Source organism: Rhinolophus ferrumequinum, chromosome 3, assembly GCF_004115265.2.
Source record: "Rhinolophus ferrumequinum isolate MPI-CBG mRhiFer1 chromosome 3, mRhiFer1_v1.p, whole genome shotgun sequence".
In the NCBI taxonomy this organism is placed as follows: domain Eukaryota; kingdom Metazoa; phylum Chordata; class Mammalia; order Chiroptera; family Rhinolophidae; genus Rhinolophus; species Rhinolophus ferrumequinum.
The window spans coordinates 97,609,331-97,632,510 of record NC_046286.1 but is presented as its reverse complement, the minus strand read 5'-3'; the positions used below and the strand labels follow the sequence as shown (position 1 = coordinate 97,632,510).

The following is a 23,180-nucleotide window of genomic DNA, read 5'->3' as shown; positions in this document are numbered from 1 at the left end:
ACATCAATCTGCTTTCTTATTTCTTTGCAAATTCAATTATTTCTAATTACAGAAAGGCATCATTGATCAAGTAAGCATAAAAACCAATACAGAAGAGTTTAATCTCTTAAATAAGCTCGTAGACTTCAAGGAATAATTGAATGTTATAGTATTTAATACAAGGAGACATCTTTGTTGTTGATAACTGGCCCAGAGTTAAAGGGAGATGTCAACCCCATCATGGTATATATTGATTGGGTTCAAATTGAAAATATTTGGATTCTATTTTCATTTCCTCTTCCTCTCTCTCTGCAGGCTTGGAAATGGGTTTTAGGCCCTGTGGTCTTGTATGCATGTGAAAGAGTAATTAGGTTCTGGCGATTTCAACAAGAAGTTGTCATTACCAAGGTACGCATGTAGCTTTATGTTGGAATAAAAGCCTGAGTGTAGATGAAAATTTTTTATTAACCCAAGTTTTTAATTTGCCATTTTTATTGCAGAAGTGTCAGTAATTTAGAGGCTCATCTTCTGTTCTAATAATTGCTCGCATCCTGCACATCTTTTAGTGTGACTAATTTTACCGAAGGCAGGGATCAGGGCTCCAGAATGGTACACAGAATTCTGATAAAGGTTATGGTACAGCATTAGAATCTGTATTCCTCCTTATTTCAGTTTCTCTTCAGGGGGAAACGGGCAGGGGGACTGAGTGTGCTTTACATTAGATATAGTAACTTCAAGCATATTCCGTTCCCTCACCACATAAAGACACAGATTCTGCAAACACACAAATAACATGCAAACATTTTCAAGCCCATATACTAATAGTTAGAATTACTGAAAAGAAGATGGGGTAACAGACACTCTGGGGTTCAAAGGGAAAGGGGGCGCTAAAGGGTTCCAAACAGGGAAGAAGGATATATGAGGGGCTGCCTCCCAGCCAATGAGTGCTCTGTAGTAGCCTATTTCAACCTTGTAGCTCTCCAGTATTCATGTAGCTCTCCAGTATTCACCTCATGCTTGAGGAAGATATGAGCAGGTAGACCAAGAACACACCCAGGAGACTGAAGAAGTACCAAATACTCTCCCCCCAGTTTTTTCAATATCTAAGAAGACCTTCTCTGCCAACCAAACCTATACTGATTCGCTAATACAATATTAACAGAAAGCATCTCTTTAACTATCTTCATGGAAGCAGATGCATGGAAATTGCTTCATATTTCTGTTTTAAGCTGTTTCTATGTTACTGTTTTTAAGTTAAGCACCAAAGGCTATGAGGCTATATCAAAAGCTAGACAGTAAAACTTGGAAAAATCTGCTAGAGCTGTTACTAGGGAGATAATGTAACAGCCAAATCAGAATGAATATCAGTAGGCAGAGGAGAAACAGAACTAATGATTAAAATGCGGTGAAATTCTCTTTTGTATGGAAAAATACTGTCACAGAATATCTAGACACTAGATTTTGTTCCCTTATACCTCTAGCCCAAAAAAAAAAAAAAAAAAAAAAGACATGGGGGCCTGGAGACATTTTCAGGAAATAAGATGGAAATCTAAGAAGGGAAATCCATTCTTTCCTTCTGATAAGTAGCAAGTCATAAAGTTCTTCTAAAAGTGATAAGAGTTTTTGCATGATGCTTCCTACATCTAACACTCAGAACATAGGCAGGAGACCTGGATGAGACTTGACTCAAACAAAACCAAACCTTTCAGAGTGAGTTTGAAGATTATTTTCCACTTAAAATGAAGAAAGACCAGAGTTCAATCATAAAGGATTGAGAAAAGATGCAGGTCATTTAAAACTGAACCTAGGGGCCGGCCCGGTGGCTCAGGAGGTTAGAGCTCCGTGCTCCTAACTCCGAAGGCTGCCGGTTCGATTCCCACATGGGCCAGTGGGCTCACAACCACAAGGTTGCCAGTTCAATTCCTCGAGTCCCGCAAGGGATGGTGGGCAGTGCCCCCTGCAACTAAGATTGAACACGGCACCTTGAGCTGAGCTGCCTCCCGGATGGCTCAGTTGGTTGGAGCGTGTCCTCTCAACCTCAAGGTTGCTGGTTCGACTCCCGCAAGGGATGGTGGGCTGCACCCCCTGCAACTAGCAACGGCAACTAGACCTGGAGCTGAGCTGCGCCCTCCACAACTAAGACTGAAAGGACAACAACTTGACTTGGAAAATAAAGTCCTGGAAGTACACTCTGTTCCCCAATAAAGTCCTGTTCCCCTTCCCCAATAAAATCTTAAAAAAAAAAAAAAAAAAAAGAAATGATTTAAAAAAAAAAAAAAAACTGAACCTATGTTTTTAAGACGTAGAGATAGTTCTACGAGTATTTTAATCACTTTAAGCATAATCAAGTGCAATGCATGGTATGCTAGCTTATATTTTCTTGGGTCTGGTTAACGGTGGCAAGGAAAGTGGGGCCTTTTGAGACATAAAGTCACATGCTGAACATCGCATTGCACCTGGATGTAGTGGCTACCCAGATTTCAGACATCACTGCGAAGGAAATAAACTTCACTCATGCTGGAGTCGTCAACCCAGACAGGAAAGGGACGGGAAAGATCTTGGGAAGCTCATAACAGACGGTACATGTAACTTAGAGCTCAAAAAAAGCTGATTTAAAAATTTAAAAACCTTTGATGGAATAAAGGCTATTTTCTTAATACTTGAGTAGAAAGACCAACAACTCCCTTGCTCTGGTTTAGGTGGTAAGCCATCCGTCTGGAGTCCTAGAACTTCACATGAAAAAGCGTAACTTTAAAATGGCACCAGGGCAGTACGTCCTGCTACAATGCCCGTCCATATCCTCACTGGAATGGCACCCATTCACCCTCACCTCCGCACCCCAGGAGGACTTCTTCAGTGTGCACATCCGGACAGCAGGAGACTGGACGAGAGCTTTACATACGGCCTTTGAGGCGGAGGGACAGACCATCAAGGAGCCCCGGAGCCTGCCAAGGTTGGATCCCGTTCCTCTTTTAGGTATAAGTTGGAATATTTTTAAAAGCACGGTATTTTAGTGTATCAACCTGCTACCGAATTTAGTAATATCTTCATTCTAGATGGTGAGTTTGAGTCCATTTTTTAAAAGTAGAGAATCCATATAAAAAAATATAGTCATTAAGTTTGGAGGGAGTCAAAATTATGGATTTTCATCTGCTCAGAAGACAGTGCCCCTAACCTCTGCGTTGTTCAGGAGTCAACTGTAAGTTAGTAGATTTCTGATACAAGCAAACACATTTCTTTAAAAAAAAAATGTCCAACAAAAGCAGGTGAAGGAGAAAAGGAGAAGTTTGCTTTCCCAGCTCCAAAACGTCACTTGGCTGGGTCTACGCAGCCTGCGATGAGTAAGACAGTCCTGTGAACTTTCTGCTCTTAGTCTGAGGTCTTTTCATTATAATTGTAAAGTTTGGTCTTCATAAGAAGGATATTTCATGGTCAGAATTAATCTGACAGGCCCCATACACTAGAAAAAGAACTAAACAGCTACAGACTGAAGCTCATCAAATGACAAAATGATCTGAGAATCCAGAAATTCAGTGGTGTCATCCATTCAGTGAGCCCCGCATGCATGTACACGAGTATTAATTAACCTCCACTGCGTGCCAGAAATGTAGAGATAGCAAAACATTGCCTCCATTCTCCAGGACATCAAAGGTCTAATGTAAGCAAATGATTTAATTTTGCTACAAGGGAGATGTGCAAAGGGTAGATCTGAGAAGGGTAGAAGACCACTGATGCCACCTGGATTCGTTTCCGAGGATTGTCGTGACAAAGTACCACAAACTAGGTGGCTTAAAACAATAGAAATGTACCATCTCACTGTTCTGGAGCCTGTAAGTCTGAAGTCTAGGTGTCAGCAGGGCCGTGCTCCCACTGAAACCTGTGGGGAAGAATTCTCCCTTGCCTCTTCCTGCTCTCTGGTGATTGGCCAGAAATCCTTGTTTCCTTGGCTTCCAGCCACAGCATTTCAGTCTCTGCCTCTGCTGTCACATGGTGTTCTCCCCTCTGGTGTCTGCATCTCTGTGTTTCTGTGGCCTCTTCTTATAAAGACACCAGTTGTGTTGGCTTAAGGGCCCACCCTCCTCCGGCATGACCTCATCTCCACTTGATTAATTATATCTGCAACAACCTCTTTTCCAAATAGGTCCCATTCGAAGGTACTGAGGGTTAGGATTTCCACATATCACCTGGGGGACACAATTCAATCCAAAACGGCATCCTAGTCACAAAAGGCCGGGCACATGACAAGTCCCAGTGTAAACTACCACTCCTTGACTCCTTTGAATAAACAGTGGCTTAAGCTCAATTCCTGCTCACTGCAGAGTTACCCAATAAACACACAAAGCCCATGTTTAGGGCCCCAATTAAACGGGGACACATACACACACACACACACAAAAAGTGTTGAGAAAAACATTTGTGAAAGAATTTAATATTTCAAAAAAAGTATCAAGAGGTTCTGTCTTCTGCCATGCTTGGAGGGGATCAGGAACTGCCATGCAGTGGTCATGGCCATAAGAAATTGAGTGGTGAACACCGTAAGGACACACCTAGAATGGGAGGTCCTGGGGCCAGACGCTGTCTGTCCTCTTCTGGACGGCTGGTGCTGCGAACAGTGTCTGACACGTAGTGGGTACCAAGCAAATATGTGATGAAGGAATCAATGCATACCTGCACCCAATAGGGGTACTTTAGCTCATTTAATCTGACAAATATTTACAGGTGGCACACTAGGCACTGGAATAAATTTAAGGCACAGAATTGAATCAGCATATCATTCCTTTTCCCCCTTCCCATGGGACACCAAACTGTAACTACGTAGCACTGGGCTTGGTTGGGTTTAGTGAATAGGAAGAACCATATGCCTTCATTTCAAACATTGGTACGAAAGAGAGGTATGATACCAAAGCAGACCAGGGCCCCTAGTCAGATGACATCACCTGACTATTCCATTCAAAGATCTTTTCTTTTTCATCATGGAAAAGAAGCGATGTAACAGAATTCCAAGGTGCAGAATGCAGTGTAAATGCTTGAAATCAGGAATAAAAGTAGGTACACAAACACACGTACACCACTTGTCCCTGCCCTCTCCTTGGCATTGCCAAGCCAGATACTTCCATCCTATTTGCTAGCCTGGTCTCTGCTCTGGCTGTACACAGTATCCAGTCTACCAACCAGCCTTCTCCTTCACACACCAGTGAGCATTTCAGCCAATTCTCCGACGAAAACTCGGAACATGTTTCTCAGTAGTCGATATGCTTTCTCTCCATGGTGCACCATCCGCTTAAGGCCGGACGTGATCTCCTCCACCACTGCCTGGGCTCCTGGTGCACAACCCGCTCCCCCAGTGCACTCGGCCATTCCTGCAGCTTCTTGTTTTTCTCCCACACGGAGCATACTCACCTCAGTGCTTTTGCCACTGCTGGTCCCTCCACGTGGAACGCGCTTCCCCAGATCTCTGCTTGGCTGCACCCTTCCTCCCCCTAAATCTCTGCTCACGTGTGTCCTTCTAGGGAAGCCTTTCCTTCCCACCTCATAGGAAACAACAAACCCCGGCTGACACTTGGTAGCCACGGGGCCCCAGCCCAGCTTCCTTCTCCTCCACGGTACTTATCACCACCTGACGCACCAGGTATCTGCTTGTTGACTTGTTTACCATCTAGCTCCCCACACGAGAATGGAAGTGCCGTGAGGAAAGGGAAATTGGTTCACTTTGGCATCCTCGGTACCTAGAAGAGGCCCACGTAGCTTGCGCTTTAAATATTTACTGAAGGAATAAAAGTGAGTAGTAAAGAGGGCAGCTTCCCTTCAATTATTTCATCCATGTCACCTCTGCCTCTGTGTATATGCCAGCACACATTATTAGCAGTCAAACCAAAAAAACAAGATCAAAACCAAACAAAACCTGGAGTTTGTTTACTTCCTCACCATAGTCAGGATTTCATTGGACTTCCCTTGGATGATTTTATTTCTCAGCATTGTTTCACTTTTGAATTCAGTCAAACACATTGGGGAGAGCAAGGTCCCTTTTCAGTGCTTTGGATCCAGAAAGGATTTAATCCAGCCCAGGAATTTGTGAGACGAGTGGTGACTAAGGACCCTGGAGGAAAAGCAAACCCAGGCAAGAGCCAAGAAAAGCCTTCCTCTGAGCCCAGGGAAAAGGGAGAGAATGTGAGCTCTTTTAGACTTTACCTTCTGCAATAAAAAGGACCGATTCCCAGAGTTGATACTGGAGTTTTCAGCGATTTCACCTGCTGCCTGGAGCCAGAGGCTCCAGAGTCAAACAGCCTGAGTTCAGAGCCCCACTTTGTGCATGACCCTGGAGAATGTATGTATCACCGTGCCACAGTTTCCCCATTTGTAAAATGAAGCCGATAATAACAGTACCTCAGGCTTTGTTTAGGATTAAATGTGGCAGTCCGCATAATAAAGAAAAGTTAGCGATGATTATTAGCAAAATCAGAAAGGTCACCTCCCGCAGAGATGACAGTGAAAGTGATGATTCAATAGATAGAGTGATGTAGATGAATAAAGGTCACCGGTTGGAAGAGACGAGACTGGGGGTGGAGGAGGTGGGTGGGGGGTGCTGCTGGCCATAACCAACCAGGATGCTGGACTGCGAAGCGTTTCCTAAGCTGCGTTAGTAGAAACTCTGTATCTAAATCAAAGAGGAAATCACTGAGTGAACTTGAAAAACGAGAATTCGGGTAAAGGACACCGGTTCAGGATTGTGAGGTGTCTTGAGGAATGGAGATATTTTGGTCCCAGAAAGAACAAGTAGGGTGTCACCATAGCTACGAATGACTAATTAAACGCTGAGATGCAGGAAAAGGGAAAAGACCCGGTACGTGTTTCTCAAGAAGACAAAATCCTTTTTTGTCAGAAGGCAGATTTCTGTGAGACATGAGAAAAAATCTCTAATGCTTAGAGCTGCCCCTAAAAGGAACAAGGTGCCCTGCAATTTAATATCAGAAAATGTCAAACTACCAGGGATGTGGCAGGAAGGATTACTATGTTAGCAGGGAAATTGGAATAAATATTTTCTCCTGCCAATTCCAGCTTAGATTCTGAATTCTCATTATGTAGAAATTTATTTAGTATGTATTTCTGTGGGTTGTATGACACAATTCTTCCTTGGGTTTGTTATCTTTTCAAATCAGTGTCAAATCCCAAATATGACTAATTATAAAAAACAATTAACAATAAGACGTTTTAATCTATCGACAGTTTCTTTTTCTCTCTCTCAATTCCCCTTATTTAATTATTTATAAAATAATCTACGGAGGGCTGAGATACTAACTCTTCCTGGTTAATGACCTTTATTTTTATTCTTCCATTTCCATATATCAATATGTAGCAAAGCCTTATTAATTAAGATTAACTTGAGGAGAGTTCATTTGAATTGTTAGGAGGTTTGGCATATGTAATATTTTTAAATAAACCCAATTGAACTTTCATGACACATCATGAGCCCAAATGGGCCAACCTGGGGTGCCTTCAACAGACACTCCTTCGGGAACGGTGATGAATAACTTAAAACCCCTTTCATTAGCAGATCTTTGTTCATATGTAAATGTGTGCTTTTGGAATAGTTGAGGTTTTTAATACATTCTGCTGACTGAAATATTTTGAACATTCCCTTTGCGATTTATTCAACAAACTGTTACTGATCAACTGCGTACCAGAGAGAAGGCGAAGCTCTGGGAGGCAGTGGTGAGCAAACACACACACAAAACAAATCATGCACACGCACTTCAAAAGAAGGGTAAAATGTCAACTGCGGTGAGGACTACCGAGGAGGGGTACACGGTGCTATCAAAGATATTAGAGGGGATTTAACCTAGTCTAAGGTCCATGAAGGCTTCCCCAAGGGAATGACGACCGATGCAACCTAAGGAAAGGGAAACTATTAACCAAGTAAGGGTCCATGGGAGAAGTTAGGGCAGGGTATTCCAAGTGATTCATTACTTGGATTATCACGTGCAAAGGCCTGGTGGCAGAATGGGGGACTACGTATTTTAGGAAATGAAAGGAAAGCCAGAACTCGTGGGTCCTGACAAATGGAGCAGACTCCAGGGGCCAGTCCACTTAGGACCGTGTTAAAGACAATCACTTCTATTCAAGGAATATGCTTATACAGAAAAATTTGCTAGGCAAAGATAAAACATCAGTGCCACCCCTGGCCTAATTACTGCAGAATTTGAGTTTGCATAATCTGAAATAACGAGTTTTAGAAATTGCATGTAACTTACGAATTATCTCAACATTTTTTGCTTATTCCAAACAAATGACTTCCAGTGGGCTAAAATTATATAAATATATGGTACGAAGGTGTGGGACCGAATAAATAAATACAGGGGAGAAATACACTAGCAAAAGGACAGATAAGCCTTCTAAACCACCTTGATGCTTCCGCTTTGTTTCTCTGATGGCAGCTAGCAAAACAAAAAGGAAAGAAAAGGCCTCTTCTACCAGGCTTGAGGATGCTTGCAACCACACACATTTCTAAGAAATGTAAGAACAGTGTGCCACGTGGAAGACGCATGAGCTCGACCCAGAGAAGTCAGGCATTGTCCTGCGCTGCATGGCGCCTGTGCCGGACTGTCTGGTCATCCCGCCCTGAGGCAGGCCCCGATATCCTCATGCTGAGTTCAAGCTCACCAAATAGGGCATTCTGTAGCCCAGAGCCAGCCTGCCTGCACACATTTGCAAATACATCCCATAAAAGCACTGGCTTAGGATGGCTTTATTTTCAAGAGCCATACGCCTAGACTTTGGTATTGCAGGTTGGCAGTGGACGGGCCATTCGGAGCGGCGCTAACAGACGTGTTTCACTACCCAGTGAGTGTGTGCATCGCTGCGGGAATCGGGGTCACCCCCTTCGCTGCTCTTCTGAAATCGATATGGTACAAATGCTGTGAGTCACAAACCCAGCTGAAGCTGAGCAAGGTATGGAAAATAATCATTAGCTCACCCTTCTGTGGATTAAAATGCTCAACGCCCTTATATCTATCATCTGCCAACTCTTGGGGAGGATTTTAATTAACAATGAGGGATAAACTCAAGGATCCTTAACTATACTTATGTTCTTAAAAATCTCCATTCAGTATTACATTTATGAGAAGGGTTATGTCTAATCTTGTTAAAGATGACAAGACATAAATTTTATTGCTTCATTGCCATTGCAGGACGAGTAATTGCTCATGTCAGTAAAATATGGACAGGCTGCAAAGGGCTACGCGACTGGGCTGCAGTTAGTGATATTAACAGGCAACCTTTTCCTTGGTCTCTTTAGCTTGATACTCTGGTTGCAAGTGTACAATTCCATATCTTCCGCTCATGGACTCAGGGTCTTAAGGAGAAGTAAAAATGCCATAATTGGCATTCATTGGTTTTTCTTACTTGGTGTTGCCATCCAGCTCCGAATATCCCTTTTGTCGTCGCTTGTACATTCTCTGACTAGATCCTCCAAATTGCCTTCCTTCCTTCGTCCTATTTAGAGACTCTGTCCCCTCCTTTAACCCTCCTAAGACCAGCAGCAGATCCTAGAGCAGAGGGGAAAGGGAGCCCTGCTGGCACCAGGTGGTGTCCTCTCAGGAAGACCCAGTATGTCAGAAGAGCCTGGGTTTGGTGCTGATTCTGCCACTTCTTTTCTGGTTGACACTTTGGCTACAGTTTCCTCATCCATCCAAGACAGATGCTTGATTAGATCACCAAGTCTCGGTGTGTGTCCTATGGAACGTTAGTCAGATGATATGGCCCACTAAAGAAAATTCTGCAGTCAAATGAACTTAAGAAATGCTACTACAAATCCCACTCTAGAAGAGTCACATTATCCATTCGCATATTAAATAAGTTCTGTAGGAAAAACCTCATTCAGTTTGCTTCACGCTTCCCAAGCTTATTTAGCCACGGACACTTTCTTCAGCAAACATTTACTAAGAAATAACATTCTGGGAAGCACTGGGGGCGATGCCAGACTAGAAGATCTCTAAAGTGGGGCTTTCCCAACTAAGAGGTAAGAGTAAAATTAGCTATCATTTCATGAGTTTCCGAGTGACAAGCACTTGACATCCATTTTCTTATTTGCTTATTATATTCCTCCTAACAACCTTATAAAGTAGATAATACAAGACCTGTTTTCCAGTTAAGAAACCTGAAGCTTAGAAAGACTAAAGTGACTTTCCTAAAAATACATGGGTAATAAAAGGCAGAATCAGGGCTTCAACTCAGGCCCATCTAGCTCTTCCCATGACATAACCAGCCCAAAGGAGATGACATAGCCAACACACCATCGTACTGTGGGCAGACTGTGGGGGTTCACAGTGAGAAACTCTCCCTCAGCTGGTTCCACTCTCTCTGGCAGCATCGCCCTGATTGAATCAGTTCACCTCTCTGAGCTGGGTTTCCTGATCCACACAATGGAGGGAGTAAGAGTCCATATCGAACCGGAATCTGAAGCACAGAGAGCTAGTAAATCCCAGAACGAGAGTTGGATCCAGGCGCTTCGTGTGCTAAAGCCCGTCTTCTTTTCTCTATACCGCAATAAGTTTAACAAAGTGTCGATCTGGGCTGCTATCACACAGTACCCTAGGCTGTGTGGCTTAGAAACAACAGAATGTGTTTCTCCAATTCAGGATCAATGTACTGGCTGACCTGGTATCTGAGGAGAGAGCCTGCTTCCTGGTCTACAGATGGCTGTCTTCTAGCTAGATCTTCCCATCACCCACGGCAGAAGGCAGATCTTTTTTTCTTTTTTTTCAATCAGCAAGACTCAAGTTTATTGGCTTGCAGTTTGCAATTCAGGGAGGAAAACATATAGAAGTCTGTACATACATATAGAAAGCTGTAAGTCTTTTACAAGGGCACTAATCCAGCTCATGTGGGCCCCACCTAGATACCTAATCACCTCCTAAAGACTCTATCACCAAATGTCCTCACATTAGGGGTTAGGCTTCAGCATATGAATTCTGGGGGGACAGAAACATCCAGCCTCTGGCACAAGGCAAGCAAAACACCTCCTGTTTTATGCACTTGGACCCCACGACAATGCTTTGTTATAGTTGGTGATGATTTCTCAGTGCTCTTAAGCCGTTTCTTTCCTCTTGCTGTCACCTAGAAAAATGCGCTTATAGAGGTGGCTCATTGCTTCGTGGTTTCCTTTACACTAAACAGGATGTTTCATGTGACCTGATTATGATGGATTGTGTGTCTCACTTGCATTCACTTTTTCACTCAATGAATAGTCAGCACCTAGTACGTGCAAGGCCCTCTTGTACTGACGTGAAGAGCCCATCACTGTCCTCAATCCAGACTTACAATACCTTCGCCCTTCTCTCAACATCTTTCTCTCACCCAGTGCATGTTCACAACATATGTTGTTTCCCCTAAAAGACTCTGAGCTCCTTGGATATCTTCATAATCACACACACACACACACACACACACACACACACACACACTCTACAAATTTTGAATAAATCAATGAGTGAATAAATGTCTGTGTGCCCAAAAAAAATGAAAAAATGGCGTCTCTACAATTCTCTAGAAGATTCTAGATTACTAAAGTTAATTCATTTTTTTTAACCCAAAAGGCTATTTGTCCAGTGACTTTATAATTAAAATAATACATCCCAATTATTTTACTACAAATTGAGAGGGAAAATTCTTATAGGAATTCACAAAATCTTAAAGTCCACATAGGAACCCAGAAAATCTTAACGCTGCCTCCTCTCTCACCATTTCATTGTTATTCCTGGGCTCTGTTTTGGGGATTTCTCAAGGCTGTTTCAGAGGGAGGGTTAAGCAGTTACCACGAAACTATAAAATAAGGACACTGATCTCTATTCCAAAACACAGAAACCAGAGAATGGGAAATAAAACACAGTGTTTTTCACAACATAAAAATTTGGGATAATATTGGGTCAATGTTCAGCTGCAAACTAAGGTAGAAATAATGATATATGGGAAAAGGGAAGCTAAAAGCATAGAATCACAAAATAACTTGAGGGGTCTTAACCTCCTCGCTTTGCACCTGACAATGAAAATCAGCCATCTGTACTTAGTGTGGGAAGTGATTTGTCTGCAGTTGCCCAGCAAGTCAGCCTCTGAGTTAGGATGGGAGCATGTGTTTCTGATTTCAACGTCAAAGCTCTTTTATGAAAGAAATGAGATTTCGTGCTATTGAAAGTTTCGGCTGAAAATTACACTTCAGATCCACTCCCTTGGAGTCTGTCTGCATGGGAAAAGTTTAAGTAAAGCTTCTCTATTGTAAAGAAACTTTGTGTCTGTTTGAGTACAGCTATCATTAGTCTTATGTAACTAATATTTGTCAGGGCCGCCCGCATGCTTTTGAGATATAAATACTATTTCTTCCACTACACTGTCAGCATCCATATAATTTTTAAAGCACAGCAGAGCCAAGCAGTCTATAGTTACCTAACAGCATCTTCACAATTATAGATCCAGGCTCTAGTTTTCAGATTGTTCTCTTCTGTAATAAGGAAACAGGCAAAAACAGCATAGGAGTTCAGAGCTGGAATTTTAAGCCTAAATGGTTAACTGCAGTGGATTTTCTCCTCCCCATGTAAAACACCAGTTGGCACAAAGGCATACATTTTTACATGCGAGCCTCGTACCGCCTGCCGCTTCTTTGGGATCATGTGTAGCACTTTCTGTTTGAACCTGGTCTTCTAAAATTTCCCTCTAACGATCTTTTCTTTTTAAAGACAGTCAGGAGGAGGTGGAGAGGAAGGGAGAGAAGGAGATAGGAGGAGACTTCCCAAGAAGGCCAAATAACAATAAGTATAATGATGGCTTGCTGTGAAGAAAATGGGGGAAAGGTGTGATACGAAGGTCAGACAATCAAATTCAAGAACTTTCCACCGTGCACTTACAGGTGGAAAGTTCGCAAACTTGACTGTCCGACCTTTGTATGTTAAAGGGATATTTTCAACACAGGAGGAAGAGCCAAATTTCACTTAGTGGAAGGCAGATGAGAACACAAGGCTCCTTTGGGACGAGCGAAGGGGTTGTGTGTGAGTGGCTGAGAAGCCTGTGATGCAATGTGGAGGGAGCTGAGTGCTGACGGGTATAAAGGCCCCACAGCAATGAACGTCCTCCAACTCCCGCCTAACAGGTATGATTAATTCTACATCACACTCAATTTATGTAAAGGGCTTGAAAAAAATTAGGACAGTTTGCTTGTGCAAACTGTCAGAATGATGAATGAAATAGGTGTGCACGTGCGGGGAGGGAGTGAGAAGATTGCTGACATAAATATATTGGCTCCCACATTTTAGTTCTCCCCACGATCACAGCCATGTAGACGGAGCCGAGAGGACTGCCAACTGGACGACTGGGTTCATTTTCTTAACTGCATATGTAATCTTCAGACTATAATAAAATAGATTATAGAAAAACTGAGAGAATCTAATTTCTTCATAAATTGTCTTCCTTCATCAGCTCAATAATACATAACCATGATAATGGGTATTTATAGTGTGTCCCATGCAAAATGGCCTTTGGGTTCTTAACCTAATAATAAACAGATAATTCAAATAAAAAGACAGCATGGGCCAGTGGGAACAAGGCAGAGGCCAAGAAAGGCAAAAATCCATACTCTACTTAAATATATTAATGAAACAAAGAAGGACCTGCTCTCTTTTCTAAAGAATGAAAAATGCATTTAATTTACTCTGTTTAGTTTGAGAAATTATTTACTTTCACTTCCCCTCACGCTGGAGCTGTGGCTACCCCTGGAATTGATCACCTCTCCTCACCACTGAGTACATTGTCATAAATTGAACTGGGGAGCACGAGGCCACGTTTGTCTCTCTGGAAGACACATGTGCTTCTCATCTTTCACCAGATGGCCTCAGAAGACTTCAGTCCCCCATCAGGCCTCACCACAGCCCTGTGGGGAGGTGACTGGTATTAATATTTTTAATATCGTGGTTTATTAACCACACGAGCCATACAAGACTACAGTGTCCTTGTAAAAGATTCAAATAAAATACTCCGTCCAAAATCTCCCTTCATTAGTCTCCCTCCGCAGACGAACTATCACCACCACTTTGTCCCCAGGGGGCTCACCATTAAACAGTTCAGAGCATCCTACGCCTCTTATTCCATTCCTTTTCCATATGCAGGGTGTTATTTTATTTTCACATTAATAGGAATGGGGGTGGGTAGAAGGAAAGGGGGAGGGGGGAGAGAAAAAGAGGAGGAGAGAGGGAGGGCGGGAGGGAGAAAGGAAGAGGCATGCCCTTTGTTTCTACTTTCTTTATAAAATGGCTTGGAGCACGTTCAGTCTCAATAACTACGGACTTCATTTTATGTGGTGCCTTCAGAGTATTTCGTATTATTACTATCCCACGATTTATGTAATTATTCCATTACGAGTGAACATTTTGATTGGCCAACAATGTCACAGGGCAAAACAGCAGTATAGCCATGAAATAGTTAACATTAAAGATAATGGCTCTAAGAAAAAGTTTTAAGGACTAAAAATGGTTGACATTTTAGTCATTTCCATCTCATAATGGTTAACCAGAGACACAATGCCATAATTATATTTTTTTAAAACTGGATATGGATGCCCCATAAAGGAAGCTTCTCAGTAAGAGGAAATAGTTGCTTCAGAATGTGTTTGCTGTTGTATTCATTCAGGTTGACCTTGGCAAGAACAACAAAATAGAAGGACAATAATAGCTACCATTTATTGAGGAGCTTTGTTAATGTTTTCTAAATATCAGTCACGGTCTTTATCTTTTCAGAGAGAAAAGTTCTCCTTTTGGAAAATGGTCATGATTCCCAAGATGGAAAGTCTCCATCACCCTGTTGGTTCAGAGCTTCTGTCAGTTCTGTTATTTCATACAGTGTGGATGTGTTAGTCAGCTGAGGCTGTTATAACAAAAAGCATTTATTTCTCACAGTGTTGGAAGGTAGAAGTCAAGACCAGGGAACTAGCATGGTTGGGCTCTGTGAGGACTCTCTTCCTGGTTTACAGGCGGCCACCTTCCCATGTGTCTTCACGTGCCAGAGAAAGAGAACTCTGATCTCTTCCTCTTCTTAGAAGGACACTAATCCCTTTATTGGAGGCCCCACCCTCATGATCTCATCTAATTCTAAACATCTTTTACAATCCCCATCTCCAAATAGAATCACATTGGGTTTGTACATATGAATTGAGGTGGAGACATAAATATTCAATCCATGACATTGGGGAACAGAAAGTGCTGCCCAGGAGGAAACAAGATCACACTGCAGCCCCATTATGGGTAGAGGTGTTGGTCAAGGTTGAGGTCAACCTTGGCACCCTATAAAAAACTTCCATGTGAGTTTAGCACACATGGAGACTGGCGTGCATTTTGCTAGTAAAGAGGCTCGTCTTTCAGGATGATGTCTTTGTAACCAATGCTGAGGTTCTCAGACGCGTGCTAGAAATAAAGTTTAGTTTCAGTGACCACCTCTATGACCACCATCTCTCTAATTCAGGAGTAACTAGTGGGAACACAGACCTCCAAGTACGGCAAATGGCCCCCTTTGTTCTCTAACACAAACATGTGGTGTTTATTCTATAAGCTCTTCCAAATGACAGTGAGGATAGCAGCTATACGCTCTGAGCACTTACTGCGTCTGTTAGACATTATGCTAAATGCTTCCATGAACCATATCCTTTCATCTTCACAAGAATCTCATAAATTGTTATTCTGTGTTTGTTTGTTGTCATTTTACATATGTGGTAATCTAGGCTCAAGTTAAATAGCTGCCAATTACACAGCTTATAGATGGTGAAGCCAGAGGCCTAGGACGGGTTACAGGACTCAAGAGCCCACAATGTTTAATTATTATGCCACATCACTCCCTAAACATATGCCCTCATCTACCTTTTCCTTCTTTGGAGGGGGTTTGGGCCATAAATAAATAGATAAGTAAATAACTGTGTACCCATTCTATCCTTAGGAAATTGATCTGAGGTCTAAAGCATTACAGGTTGTATTTATGGATGTGTCCTCTGCTTGTGTTCATGGATGCCTATCCAGGCTATGGCACCGGAACCTCTGATGGGAGTGTCTGTAAACTCTGGTAGTAAAATAGATTAGTAGCTTTTCTTATTTCATTTTATGGAATCATTTATCAAAAAGTAGCACGGCTCCATTTTCTGCGGGCTCCAGTTAGCCTCAACCTGGTCAGCATGCCATACTGCAGAATCCTTAAAGAGAAGCCTAGGCTGTGGGGACAGTGGGGGTGCGAGGGAGCTCGCAGAGAGCACAGCACTGAGAGTGTTGCTCTGACCCAGGCCCTCGGAGACTGGACTCGGCTGAGTTTTATCTGGTGGTTCATGCCTGGGAATGATGTGACAGCAAACGCCTGTGACCAGCCACATGCCCACAGAACCCCTTCACCCCATTACACAGTCCTGGAAGGGTCTCCTACAACATCTGAGAAGCCATTATACCTACAACAGTGTGTGGACTGTGTCCTGTAAAAGAAATAATTTCACTACCATGAAAGTTCAGAACTTTCGTCATTTTACTGAGGATGATTTTCTGTTCAACAAAACTTTTTAAAGTAACCTTCCATAGTTTGGGCCTCTGGTATCAGGTACAGAATCCTGTAAGCCATGCTTACATAGGTACCATGTTTCCCTGAAAATAAGACCTAGCCGGACAATCGACTCTAATGCATCTTTTGGAGCAAAAATTCATATAAGACCCGATATTATTTTACTATAAGACTGGGTATAATATAATATAATATAATATAATATAATATAATATAATATAATATAATATAATACTGGGTATTATATGAATTTTTGCTCCAAAAGACACATTACAGCCAATTGTCCAGCTAGATCTTATTTTCAGGAAAACACGGTAACTGATTTTAGGGTTGTTTTATTTTTGGAGACTAAGCAGAGGTGAGTGTTGGAAAGCACAGATCATGGAATGCAGTCTATTGTTTGGGATATTTGTTCTACTATTGACCAGGTCCATCTTACTGGCCCAAATGCAAGAGTGAAACTCTTCTGTCCCTTCCCAGTGAGTGCCCCTCTCACTCACTGGGAAGGGAGATAAAAGAAAGACAAAGTAAATATCCTTTTCCTCTGTTGAAAGTCTCTTTTCTTCTTCTCCTGCCTGAGCACCTCTCCTGAGCCTATTCAGTTTCCTGCATTGCCTCCTGCACAAAAGCTACCCAGTGTCAACTTATACGTCAATTTCAGAGGGAAAAACACACAAAGCCATTACAAGGAAGCAAAAGGTATAAATGGCTTGGCGAACCCTAAGAATGCTGACCCATGGCTAAGCCACAAGAAAGTAAGGACGGAAATGATTTCTCTTTGAAAGGACAGGGCTCAGTGTGTAGAGGAAGCTAAGATGGGGCCATTTTTCAAGTAAGGATGATTGGGACTGGATTTGAAATGGACATGGTTTTTAAGAAGCAGATCTTTTGGTTTGTTTTTCCTATATGAATGTATATGAAGCATGTTCCTTAAAAAGAGGAAATAACAGAAAATAAATCAGTAATGTTTGTTGTATACCAAATGCTACTATTCGGGCTTTATCTAAGAAGATAAAACAACCTACCGAGGGCAGGAGGGGGACATGCATAGGGGAGAGTGGCATTACATTCAGTAGGCTTTCTATTTCCACAGGGAGCAAAGGAAGTTAAAGGGAGGGATAAAGTTTTCAAAGAATAATTTAGATCAGGCACTCCACAAAGTGAAAAGGAAGAAGATAGCAGTATTCATCACCAACATAGGATATAGAATCAGCCTTCTGTCCTCCACTGTCCTGCCCTTACCCCACCCCCCACTCCCTCACCACCCACCCCGCCACACACACCGGGCTATTCTCAACACAGCACCCAGAGTGATCCCTCCCTCAGATCACGTCTCTCCCCTGCTCTATGACGACAATGACGCCCGACAGTGCCTTCCCATCTGACTCTGAGTAAACGTCAACAAGAACCCCCACACCTGTATCTTCTGATCTTACCCTCGGACCTCCTCTCTTACTGTTCTCCCCGCCCTCACTCAGCTCCAGCCATACCGGCTTCCTGGCTCTTCCCTGAGAGGTCCCCCTCAGGGCTCTTTACTCCTTGTTCCCTCCATCTGTAGAGCTTCTCACCGAGTCATTCGACTCCTTTGTCCCGCTTGTCTCTGCTCAAATGCCCCCTTTCCTTGACCATCTGATTTAATATTGCAACCCTTTCCAGCCTGCCTTATGTTTTTCCATAGTTCTAATCACCCACTGACATATTCTATATTTTACTTGTTAATTTATTGTCTTGTTTCTCCTTCTAAAGTGCAAACTCCAGGAGATCAGCGAATTTTGGCCTCTTTTGTTTGCTCTTATAGTTCCAGTGCTAAGAACAGTCTTGACACAGAGTAAGCGTTTAATATGCATTTGTTGAGTCAACAAGTGAGTGGATGAACGCAATCACTGTATTTGTGGGGGTTCATAGGGGCATTCACCTAAAGGAACCATTGGTGGGGGGCCAACACAGGGCATCATTTGTCCTGGAATTAATATTCAAAATGCCCCTTCGAAGTAGCATCTGTCACTGATGTGTAAGCCCTAATTCTTAAGAGGAAAGGTTTTACTATCACTAGCTTCTGTTCATCCTATCGGTATTTTAAATTCCTGCACAAATCTGGAGAGAAAAGACAAGATGGTTAGCCTTGAAATACATTCTGTGATTTTCTTTCCTCATGAATTTGACCTGTTAATTAACTCTCACCTATAACTTTCATTAATGATGGTAAGCTTGCAGGCTGACTGGTGGAGAGGGGAGAGAAAGAACGCTGACTACTGGAGGAGATGCTTCCTGGTGAGACCAAGACCAGCCCCCTGGTAAATCCTGTTAAGCAGTAGAGATGTGTCTCTTTGGGGAAGAGGTGCAGGAAACAGTAGTGGGCAGCAGGACGTACGAGCATGAGAAAAATCAGAATTAATCGATTTCCCATGTTTCCTTCTAGAGACAATGATCTAAAACTCTAAGCACAAACACTCAGCCTTTATTTTTAACAAACCCAAACTACTTCTTGTCACACAGGAAAGTGTGTTTGAGCCGCGTGCTAAGCACAAAGTTTTCTAACAAGTGTTCCTAGACATAATTTTATTACAGCAGTTGACACACAACCATAGCCACCACCCAGCAGCTTTCTTGGACACCGATATGTCTGGCGGAGGGGAAACTTCTGGCCTGTGTGGCTTGACTCTGCAATTACCATAATCTCCACCCTCCTGAGGCCGTGCTGGTGGAGTGGATTAGTGCACAAGCCCTTGGGGGTCTCTGGAGAAGAGAGTTCAAACCCCCAGCTTAGCTCATAAGTAAAGATGAAGGGGCTGGCCTCACAGTTGATCCCCCTTTGGGAGCAGTGAAAAGCACAGCTAGTTATGATTATTAACCTCGTTCAGAAGAAGTACAGCCAGAAATTGTGGTGAACTGATCTTCATCCAGAGAGACCAGCCACGGCCAACAGCCTCCTGACTCTGAATTCATTCTAGACTTTTTCAAACGCAATGTGATTTTTTTTCAAAAGACATCACAGTGTGACTGTTCGCTGGCAGAGAAAAGCATGTTATTTTGCAGAAGTGCCCATTGGAGCTCAAATAATTTAATGGAGATAAAGTAGTCTGCGATTATCAGCACATTGTGAAATGTGTTCTCTCGTCTTTTCTCGACAGGTGTATTTCTACTGGATTTGCAGGGATCCCAGTGCTTTTGAGTGGTTTGCTGATCTCTTACTCTCACTGGAAACACGCATGAGTGAGCGAGGGAACACTCACCTTCTCAGTTACCATATATTTCTTACTAGCTGGGATGAAAATCAGGTATTGATAAGACTCTGAGATGAGCAATATTATCTAAGTCCTTTCATAATAGAGCAAAGAATGGTTTCAATAATGAGCTATACCGTTATCCAGTAGCACGAAAGAATCGTTTTTATGTTCTTACAAAGGGAAGGAGAATAAAATAAAACCAGATTAGACAGAGCTATTCAAACCATAGCAGTGAAAGAACTTACAGTTAACTTGCCACGGAATGGAAAAAAAGATTGGAAAAGAGGGTGGTTAGTGAAACACAATCCCAAGTTTGGAAATCCAAGGGAAAAAAAAAAGTCACTAAAAGTTGCATTTGTCATTTTAGTGACATCAAGTGAATATTATTGACCAGTTGTACTGTCTTGCTGAGCTCCTAATTGGTTCTAATTTTATGCTTTGAGCTGTTCCAAGTTAAAAAGAAAAATTCCCCTGGTATTTACATTCAACACTTCATATTGTAAAGAATGTGAGCTTCAACAGAAAATAATCATTATGAATGCATGATTTATCTAGAGATTTCTTTTTCTTAAGGTGTTCTTAGAAATTGTGTCCATGTATGTGTATTCCCCAAAGATCAAGGTGATCTGTCGTAGCAGGTGTCTTTTGCAGTGTGTTGTATTAGAAACATTACGGTGGACTTCACCGAAAATAATGTATACCAAAATATTGTACTATGGTCGCATTTCAGTGTTGATAATTTTAAATGATTAATATTAAATTTTAAATCTTTTTAAAATCTTCAGATATGGAAGCTAACAGCGAAGTGATTACTAGGTTACAGACTGTGTGTTCTAATTAATCAGCACTTCTGTAGCAGCTCCTATTGCTATTCAGTTTAAGAGAACTGTGTTTGAGCCAAACAGATTTGCATTAATCACTAAATTTATAAGTGAATGCGCTCCTGCCAGCAGCAAGTAAGCACTTTTCCCCCTCCCCCACAACACACACACACACACACACACACACACACACACACACATTGGCCCTACAGGACATCACTGTAATATTATAATGACTGTGCCTCTGCATGAGTAAGACTTTTTTCCTTAAAATTCAGTAGCTACGGTAACTGAATTTGTAAGGTCCTGTTTGCAGTCAGCCTTAAATATTTATTCCTCTGAGACCATTTTGAAAATAGGTTTCTTCGGAACTAGGCTTGAAACATCTTAATGAATTAAATAGTGTTAATTATATTTTCCAAACGCTTTCCTTATTCAAGTGGGATTTTTGACTAATGATCTACGTGGTGAAGTTCAGGCACAGCCTTTGTCTTTTGCTTTCTGGTAGCATGCTTGCTCTTCTGCTTCTGAAGTGAATTGATCCTGAGTTTCCGTTTTGCAACTCATCTGGGAGTTGCAAGACTGGGGCTCTGTTTGATTTTTGTGACAATACAACTTTACCCATCCCATCTCGGCCCCTTTAAGACATACTTTTTTCCTGAATACAAGTAAATTGAAATAGACACGTTCTGCAGTTTTTGCCATGTCATGTTGGAAATTCTTTAGATGCTCAAATTCCAGGAAAAACTAATTGGTGTGTTCTGTTGGTAAGGAATCAAGAGGCTATTTTAGAAGTAGCCAATTGTTAAACTGAATTCAACAACCTCAAAGTGGCAAAATGACAAGCACAGAAGGGACAGATGGAAAAGGTATTACACAGGGCAAATCAACAGGGTTTGAAAATTAATTGAGCATTGGGCTGAGAAATATGGAACAAATATAATTCCAAATGCTTGAACATTAGTGACTGGTAACTTGATGGTACCAGTTCCATAAGTCGGAAAGGCCTTTGTTTCTATTAAATAATGCCCAAACTTCTTCATCAGTACTTTATGGCCCTTCCTTGACTGATGGCAACCCACCTGTTCTGTTCCATTCCCATCATTTTCCTCTGGCGCTGGAGCAACCGAACAATGCATGTGCTCCTACTGCACCTTCATGTCTGCCCTCAGGTGTCCCCTCTCCCTGACATGTCACTTAAGGCCCTCTCTCCTCCCCACTGCTTACCGCACAGAATCATGTTTTAAAGCCCCGTCCCCTGGAAGGTCTTAATCAAAATTACTTGGGGTTTCACTGGAGTCATTTATTTATTTCTCCAGAGTACTTTGTTTCTGTCTTTAGTGCAGAAAGATCAGGATCTGATTCCTGTACACATGGGCTGCCCCTCCCTTCGATGACCAGTCCCTCACAAAGCCAAGACCTTCTCTCTTTCTTCGATGTATCTCTCCCCTTGTTCTACACTGCCCGCTTGTAGGCTCACTCGACTATTATATGGGGAAGTAAACAGAAGTCACACGTTATTTGGGAAGATTACTTTTTAGCTATGATGATCAATTTGAAGGAACAAAAAGAAGTCGACATAAAAATGTGTTTGGGCAATTAGAGATGCTGGACTCCACTGAGGCAGGGAGATGAGGGCTTGGGGGAGAAAGTCTGGATTCATCTTTGTAGATTATGTTAATTGGGAACAGGTAAATGGAAGCTCTTTGGAGAGTAGTGGTCCAACATAGATGCAGAGAGCTGACGTTGGAGACTGGGCAGGCAGCTGCCTTTTGAGACAGGAAAACATGATAGGAAAACAAAATCTGATGTTACTTCCTTGAATCAGTAGAAGAGCCAAAGAGAAGTAGAAGAAATGGGATTTTTATAATGCAAATGGGATCAAAAAGAAGCAATCTTCAGTTCTGTGGTGAAGAAGCCAAGGAGAATAAGGCTTGAATTGGTCATTAGATTTGGCAATAGTCAAAAGTAAATTGACTGACTCTGTCTTCTTTGCCCACAGCAGAAACCAGCTTACTCTATGGCACCAATCAGTCCTACTGTTAAGCAAGAGGGCTGTGGGGATGCAAAGCTGCCACTCTAATCTGGAGGCTAATACAACTCTGGCTTTGAGTTCCAGCTCTGACAACAGGGCTTCTGCCCACTGCCGAGGCTCAATCCTCAACTAGCGCCTCAGTTCTTATTCCTGGACTCTTGTCTTGAACTTCATCTTTACTCTCTGTCTTGACAAACCTGCCCTCCTCTTGCCATTTTTCTCCATCCTGAAGTTCTTCTCCCAAACTCAGTCCCAATAGCAGTCGTGCTACCTGGTGTCAGACTTGTCTGAGGGCAACTTCCTGCAGCCTGGATTTCTGGGATTCCGCCATCGTCGACCATCATCAACTTGGCCTGTTGGGGCACTTCCATTATTTTCTGCTCAACCTCCCTATCCCTAGCTGTTTTCCTAGATGGAAGAGAAGGTCAGCCGAGAAGTCGGGTGTGCAGCAGGGCAAGAGTTGGACCTAATAGGGTTTTTAGCCCAACTGGACAGGAGCAGGAAGAGTTAGGATGTGAGCCACAGAGTGGCAAAGAGTTACACAAGTGCAAG

At 42.4% G+C, this 23,180-nt stretch overlaps 1 protein-coding gene across 2 annotated transcripts in view; it reads left to right on the top strand.

The window, feature by feature from the left end:
- The window catches only part of NOX3 (NADPH oxidase 3), a 59,718-nt gene that overhangs the window by 22,639 nt on the left and 13,899 nt on the right, over window positions 1-23,180 (top strand). The window contains exons 8-11 of one of the 2 annotated variants that reach the window (XM_033096207.1): window positions 295-387; window positions 2,679-2,932; window positions 8,763-8,925; window positions 19,677-19,823. In XM_033096207.1, coding sequence (XP_032952098.1) covers window positions 295-387; window positions 2,679-2,932; window positions 8,763-8,925; window positions 19,677-19,823 — 657 coding nt within the window. The remainder of the gene's footprint in view (window positions 1-294; window positions 388-2,678; window positions 2,933-8,762; window positions 8,926-19,676; window positions 19,824-23,180) is intronic. The other variant, XM_033096217.1, reaches the window with a different exon arrangement.